At 52.2% G+C, this 7546-nt stretch overlaps 1 protein-coding gene across 1 annotated transcript in view; it reads left to right on the plus strand.

Annotated features, from left to right (window-relative positions):
* Window positions 1-354: 354 nt before the first annotated feature.
* Window positions 355-7546, plus strand: part of GATSL2 (GATS protein-like 2) — a gene marked incomplete at its 5' end in the record, with an annotated part of 10004 nt that continues 2812 nt past the window's right edge. Inside the window, 6 exons of the mRNA XM_008935981.1 lie at window positions 355-548; window positions 1415-1547; window positions 2808-2931; window positions 3216-3326; window positions 5091-5173; window positions 6554-6648. Of these exons, the coding sequence (XP_008934229.1) occupies window positions 355-548; window positions 1415-1547; window positions 2808-2931; window positions 3216-3326; window positions 5091-5173; window positions 6554-6648 (740 nt within the window). The remainder of the gene's footprint in view (window positions 549-1414; window positions 1548-2807; window positions 2932-3215; window positions 3327-5090; window positions 5174-6553; window positions 6649-7546) is intronic.

Here is a 7546-nt window from a genome sequence, read left to right on the forward strand (position 1 = left end):
AGAGACCAGAAAAGCACAAGTAGAGTATCTGAAGAAATTGTGTGCTGGAAGAGATTCAATCGAGCCCAGTCAAAGACCAGCAGGGCTGGTCACCAGCATCCAGGCAAATCCCTGAGGCTCATGTAGTTCCCCACGTGGTCCTTGGGAAGGTGTGTGGATCCCCCAGTGGAAACTGATGTACTGGCTGTGTCTAAAACTGGCCCAGTACCTCCCAGAGCAGCGTGGGAAGCCCGGGAGGCTGGATGGATGGGGGGGCCTCATCTCAGTCCTGGCTCTGTGCTGACCACAGAGGGTGGCCCTGGCTCTCTGTGCCTCTAAACCCAAGGCTGTGCCCTCCCTCTCTGTCCCCTGCAGAGCTCCCTTCCTCGGAGCACCTGAGCGTGGCGGACGCGACGTGGCTGGCCCTCAACGTGGTGTCTGGTGGAGGTGGCTTCTCTGGCTCCCAGCCCATCGGAGTGACCAAAATTGCCAAGTCAGTCATAGCACCACTAGCTGACCAAAACATCTCCGTGTTCATGCTCTCCACCTATCAGACGGACTTCATCCTGGTAAGAGGACTCTGGAGGACCAGGCAGGCTCAGCTGCCACCAGATCAAAGTGCAGTTGGGTGGTTTTAATGGTGTTGCTGGGAACAAGTTGTTTGAGGAGCAGAAGAAGTGCCCAAGCCTGCTTTCCCCACAGCCCTGAGCCTGGAGTTAGGCTCTGACATCCCTAATGAGTGTCTGAGTGCTGAGCCCACCCTGCACTCTCTCCCTTGATGGAGACACTGGTGGCATTTCCCACCATCACTCAGCCGTGGGTTTTCTGAGCGTTAGAGGAACAGTGCCTGCTCTTAGGTTGGCTGATGATGGCCAAGAGGCTCCAGAGTTCTTTTGGGGTAGCTAGACAGTCTTTCTGTCTCACACACGTGTGTGCATGCACCATGTGAGCCTTACTGCCCTAGGAGACAGGGCTGAAGAGCAGGCAGTGCTGGGTTCTTGAAGGGGTGCTAGAAACGAGGTGGAACATCTCCCTCTAGAAACCAGGTGGAACATCTCCCTCTAGAAAAGAGGTGGGACATCTCCCTCTAGAAACCAGGTGGAACATCTCCCTCTAGAAACCAGGTGGAACATCTCCCTCTAGAAACCACGTGGAACATCTCCCTCTAGGAACCAGGTGGAACATCTCCCTCTAGAAACCAGGTGGAACATCTCCCTCTTGGAAGTCTCCACACTTTCTGCAGCCTTAAAATCACTGCAGTGCTTAATCCTTCTGCTATTTGCTGCGCTACCAGCAAACGTGCTGCCCCAGCCACACGCCCAGCCAGCCTGGCGTGCCTCAGGGGTGACATATCCCCTTCCCTGCGCCCTGAGAAGACGTCACCTCCCCTGCAGGGTCTTCTCCTTCCTGGTGCTAATGCTGTTGCCCACTGCAGGTCCGTGAGCGAGACCTGCCCTTCGTGATGCACACGCTGGCTGCGGAGTTCACCATCCTGCGCGTGGTGAACGGGGAGACGGTGGCTGCCGACGACCTGGGCATAACAAATGGATTTGTCAAACCAAAACTAGGTAAGGAGGAGCTCACCTCACCAGGGGGTGGGTCTCCGTGGCCCACGGGGGTGGAACTCTGCCTCCTAACCTGCTTTCAACTTTTTGGGGAGTGTTTTTCCTGTTGGTAGATGATCAACTAAACACGCGCCTGAGTCTGTTCCAGTTCCACCAAGGATTTGAGTAGGTGCTTAACTTCCCGAGCAGTGCTGATGAGCTTTGCTCAAATTGAGCCTTTTAATGCCCCTTTCACATCTGTAGAGGAGACGTGCCTTGGGTAGGACAGAAGGTTAAAGGACAGTTCATTGCAGTTGCAAAAATAACATTGCCTGCCCACGTTTCAACGTTTCAAAGGAAAACAGCTTATGTAAAAGCTTAAGTGTTGCAGTGATTGGTGCCCAGAGAATACTGTTGTTCAGCTTCCCCACTTCAGGACCAGTCAGGATCAAGGCCACGATGAGCCCAGGGCTGTACAGAACCTTGGGATGATGTTTCCAGTCTAGAGGAACAAGCATCAAGCAAAGGGCACGGTCAGGAGAAGGAGCTACTTAAATACAGATATTTCCCTGCACTCCTGGGTGTCATTTTGGGCAGGGGTCAGTTTTTAGGAGGTGCCACTCGGCCTGGTTGCTTGAGAGCTACAGGTAATCTTGATTAAAGAGATGAGCCAAAACCAAAAAAACCAGCAAGGAGGAGCAGAGTGAAACACGTGTTGATGATGGAAGAGTCTGAATTTTGCTGTGTTGCCTAAATACTGGCTGCAGAGTTTGCCATGCTGCTGTGTGGCACCTGAGCCTTGATTTTTTGTAGATATCATGGCAAAATAGACCCCCAGAAAGGAGGGAAAGGAGAGTGTGGGTGTAGTTGTACTGGCAGAAGCACAGTGGGAGAAACACCTTCTCCCTGCCCTGTCTTCTAAATGGTGGAAGCCTGAATTTATTTCTGCTTTTCAGTTTGCCTTGGCACCTCCTTTAGTGCCCCGTGGCTGGTGTGGATGCCCTGGGTGGCCTGAAGCCCCTGAGAGCAGAGAGCTGACCTGGCCACGGACTCAAGGTGATCCCACCCTGTGCCCCAGGGAGGACACCACAAGAGCAGGTTGTCCCCAGGCTCCTCGGTCCCTCTCTGAGAGCCAGGAGGGCTTCAGCAGTGGGGAGCTCCCTTACAGACACTGCCAGTTTTCTCTGTGGCTGCTGCCCATGTGTGGATGACCCATCTGGTGGGACGTGGACCTGCTGCAGACGTGGCTTCATGGCTGTGTGTGTCTCTGTGTGTCTCTTCCAGTTCAGAGGCCTGTCATCCATCCCCTCTCCAGTCCCAGTAACATGTTCTGCGTCACCAGCCTGGATCCAGATACCCTTCCCACCGTTGCCACACTCCTAATGGATGTCATGTTTTACTCCAATGGGTAGGTCCCGGGTGGGAGAGGGGCTCCTGGGGGAGGTGAGGCTGCTGGCTGGAGGCACAAGTGCACAGTGCTCCTCCAGGATGCTCAGGGATCTGCTGGGGCCTTCTGCTGCCTCAGTGCTCTGCACTTTGGGAGGGAGGTTTCCCAGGCTCTAAGGTGACAGGACTTGGGGTCACTGCCCAAGGCAGTGTTCTGAGGAGAATTTTTCACTGGCTGTCTGTGTGGTTGGAAAGCCTTCCTGTGCTCTTCTAGCCATGGGTAATGCTGTTCTCTTGTCTCCTCAGAGTAAAAGACTCAGTGGTGGGCAACGAGGACTCGGGACACATTCGCTTCTTCTCCTTTTCTCTCATTGAGGGTTACATCTCCCTGGTCATGGACGTCCAGACACAGCAGAGGTGAGCTTTGCTCTCAGGGTCACCTGCACCCCAAGAAAAGACCCCACTTGGGATGTTCTCAGAGGAGCAGGAAGCAGCTTAAGCTCCTCCTTGCAAGCCTTGTTGTGGGGGTGTCCTGTGCTTGTGCACCCCATCACTTTTCTGAGGTTTGGGAGGTTAATTCCAGCTTCTGAGTTTGGGGCTTGTCTGTCCAACCCCTCAGTGAAGTCCCAGGGCAGGGTAATGTGGGCTTAGCTCACTTTTGAACTGGGAGCACTGGAGCAAAGTGATTGAGACATTTTTATTCCGTTGTTTATCGAGGGGCTGGAGCAGGTCCAGAGAAGGGCAGTGAGGCTGGTGAGGGGTTTGGGGAACATGGCTTGTGAGGAGCTGCTGAGGGACCTGGGGGTGTTTAAGGAGAGGCTGAGAGGTGGCCTTACTACTCTCTACAGCTACCTAAAAGGAGGTTGGAGTGAGGCTGGTGTTGGTCTCTTCTCCCAAATGACTGATGATAGGATGAGAGGAAACAGCCTCAGCTTGCACCAGGGAAGGTTTCAGTTGGATATTAGGAAGAATTTCTTCCCTGAGAGAGTGGTGAGGCACTGGAACGGGCTGCCCAGGGAGGTGCTGGAGTCACCATCCCTGGAGGGGTTCAAAAACTGAGTAGATGCAGCACTTGAGGCTGTGGTCTGGTGGTTAGGGAGATGTTGGGATGGAGGTTGGACTTGATGATCCTAGAGGTCCTTTCCAACCCTAGTTATTTTAAGAGTAAAACCCAGAAAATCTGGTTTATGTGGTTGAAGCTTTACTGCTAAAGGCCAAAAACAGGCTGGAGGCCTGAGCAATGCTGTCCTCTCACTTTGCTTTACCCATGGCTGGGCTCAGTGCAGGGTCTCTTTGGGATGAGGGTCTATTGAGTCATCCCTGGGCAGCAGCAGCCCCTGACTCCTTTGTCTGGCAAGGAGAAGGTCAAGAGGGAGCAGATGGAGCAGCCTGGGGGTGTGTGAGTGCTGCTGCAGCTCCACATCACAGAAGTGCCTGAGCTCTGGGGCCCAGGCAGGATGCTGCCCTCAGCTGCCAGGTGTGGGTTTGCTTTAGACACCCAGCAGTTGGGTTTGAGTCTTGCCTGCCCTAGGGGCTTGTTTAGCTCATTATTAATTGCCCCCATTGAAAGTTTCTCTGACCTTAATTGGAGTAAACCTTCAAGAGAGACAAGAGGGTTGGAGCAGCAGCCTGGTGCTTGGGGAACCTGGGCAGCCAGGGCCTTCTGTGTCACAGGCTGCCTGCTTGACCTCAGGCAGGTCTCTGAGGCTCTTGCCCTCTGCTAAGAAATGGGGATCCCTGCAGGGATCCTGAGCACCTCCCAGGGATGGTATGGAGAAAAGCCCTGGTGATGCTCAGACACAAAAACCATGGTCACCACTCCAAAGAGAGCAGGTATGGAAACAGGTTCTGTGCTTCCAAGCACAGCTCAGGTCAGGCCTTCAGCTCAACAGTCTGTAAAGCTGGGGCATGGCCTGTTCCTTAGAATTCCCTTCCCATGCCTCTCTGGGGGCCTGTGCACACTTCCAGCATCAGATGCTGCTCTACCACGGGGCATCTGGAAGGGCAGGCAGGTGCATCTCTCCTGCCTGCCTGGAGTTTTTTCACTTCCAGGAGCTGCTGCTGCCACTGTTATTGGCTTCCAGCAGCAGGGGGATGTGAGGAGAGCAGCAGCCCTGCAGGCAGGATCTGACACACTGCTGGGTTTTAATTGCCACGTTTGGTCTTCCTCTTCTCTTACAGATTTCCTAATAATTTGTTGTTTACAAGTGCATCTGGTGAGCTCTGGAAGATGGTGAGGATTGGTGGGCAGCCCCTTGGCTTCGGTAGGTGAACAGTTGGGGGATCAGTTGGTGCACAGGTAGGGAAGTCCCCTCAGGGCCTTCAAGGCTGATGGAAAAATCCATCTGAAGCTGAGGCTTTTGGAGAGCCAAAGGCTTAACAGAACTGTGCAAGCTGAGGTTTTCAAACAGGAGGAGCCTGACTCCTGCCTAAGAAGTCAGACTTCTAAATGTACTTCTGGAAGTGCTTTGTGCTTGAGAGCTCCTCTGAATTGTATTCATCTGCTGGGTCTCCATTTAATGAGAGAAAGTGGCCAAAAGGACTGCACTGGAGATGGCTAGCTGAGTCCTCAGGAGGCATTCTCATGCTCCAGTGTGGTCCTTGGGCAACTCTGTGGCTTAAACAGATTTAGAGCAGTCCTGTCCAGAGACCTGTTCCACATCCACTGCTGCAAATGTTTTCTCTCCTTATAAGAGCCTCAGCCTGAAGCAGCACAGAGCAGATGCTGCACATCTGCAGAAGTGGTGGTGTTATTTTTATGGCCTCTGTGATTTTAAGGAGCCTGACCTGGATGCCACAACAGAGGCCTGATCTTCAGAAAACACTGGGGCTCATTCCTGTGGCCTCTGAGACAGCTACAAAACACAGGCCTCAGGGACATTTCTGAGGAGAATTTGGCCAATTTTTATGTTTCATTATGACTTCTACAGCAGACAAACAAAAGCAGCCAGAGGGAAATTTCCATGCACCTTCTCCTGACACACCTGAGAGGCAGAATCTGTAGAAGAGGCACAGTAGGTGTCATTGCTGGGACATCAGGACACCCACCAGTCCCCTAAACGTGCAATATTTCAATATGTTAGCTTACAATCCATTTGAAATGTTCTGTTTGGATAGGTGAACCTCAGATTTCATCTGAAAGCCATGTAGCATAGACCTGCAACGAGCAGGACAGATGAACTGTTTGACCTGGCACGAAATCCTGGCTCAGGGGCTGTGGTCCAGCCACCACGTGTCCAGGCTGACCATGAAATCAGCACCTCAGAGGTGCAGAACAAAACGTGTCACAGGAACAGCTAAAGAGAAAAATGGAGGTTAAGGGTCTGTCAGACTGGTTTTGGTGCTTCCTTCCTGGACATCATCCATTGCCTTTCTTTGGACCTCTGAAAACCATTCCAGTTCTGATGTTTCATGCCTTCAGGGGGTTTACATCTCTCTCTTCCAAAAAGAAGGCAATAAATGCAATGTGCCATGTGTCCTGGTGGCCCAAGGAGCCTGATTCTGTGGGAAGGAGCACATTTCACTGGAGCTGGTGAAGGCAGACTCCTCCCTGTGTAGGTGTGGAGCTGGTGAGCCCCAGGAGTTCTGAGAGGCTCACTGGTGGCCCTTCAGACCATGACTGAATTTTTTTCCCTCCCCAACAGATGAATGTGGAATTGTTGCTCAGATTTCTGAGCCCCTGGCTGCAGCTGACATCCCAGCCTACTACATCAGTACTTTCAAGTTTGATCACGCACTGGTGAGTATCAAGACAGCTCCTCTGGAGCAGGGGAGATCCTTTCCCTGGGAGAAAACTCATGATAAGGACATCTACTCCCATCTGGAGAGCTTGTGGGAGTGTTTTGCTCTGATGTAGCCCTGCAGATACCTCTCTCCAGCCTCCTGGCTATCAGGTCAGAGGCTCCTGAACCAAGCCCAGCCCTGCTCCAAGGCAAAGCCATGTTAGGGACTGTCATCCTTCCAAAGATTGGTCTTGGTCCTTAAAGCCCTGCAGGGATGGAGGCTTCACAGCCTCCCTGAGCAGTCCTTTCCACAGACTCACTCTCTTTTATTAGAAACAGCCACACACCTTCTCCATTCTCCTACAGGCAGAGCTGGAGGCTCCAGACTCTCAGGAGGTGCCTTTGTGTGGGGGGGAAACTCTTCTGAGAGTCTCCCAATAGCAGATCCCCACCTTCATCTTGGCAGTTTGAGCCCTGGGCAGCTCTGCTGTCCCTGCATCATCTTCCCCATGGCTCAGGCCTTTGAGACCACTCCCCAAGTCCTGAGGGAGGGTGTCAGTAGCTGGTGAGCTTTGTGCCTTTCATGTTTTTCTCTGAAGTGTGCCCATTATTGCATTGCACTGCTCCTTTCACACTCTAAATTCACTGCTCTAGCCCTGTTTTGACCTGTAAAAGCTCTGATGAGTTCAAGGCAGGCTTTTTTTCTTCACCTAATTTGGTTTTTCACAGTTGGTGTGACCCATTTGCAGCCTATAGGTCATGTGTGGAAAGAGTAAATGTCAATATTATTCCAGATAGCAAAGGTCAAAGTGTTATGTATGTTTGTCTTATTTTCTTGAATATTAACCGTGCTGATAAGATAAGCTAATAAAACACCATTTTCCAATCCATACTGTTAGCTTTGCCTGGCATTCC

The sequence above is a fragment of the Merops nubicus genome, unplaced genomic scaffold (genome assembly GCF_000691845.1).
Source record: "Merops nubicus isolate BGI_N331 unplaced genomic scaffold, ASM69184v1 scaffold50782, whole genome shotgun sequence".
In the NCBI taxonomy this organism is placed as follows: Eukaryota; Metazoa; Chordata; class Aves; order Coraciiformes; family Meropidae; genus Merops; species Merops nubicus.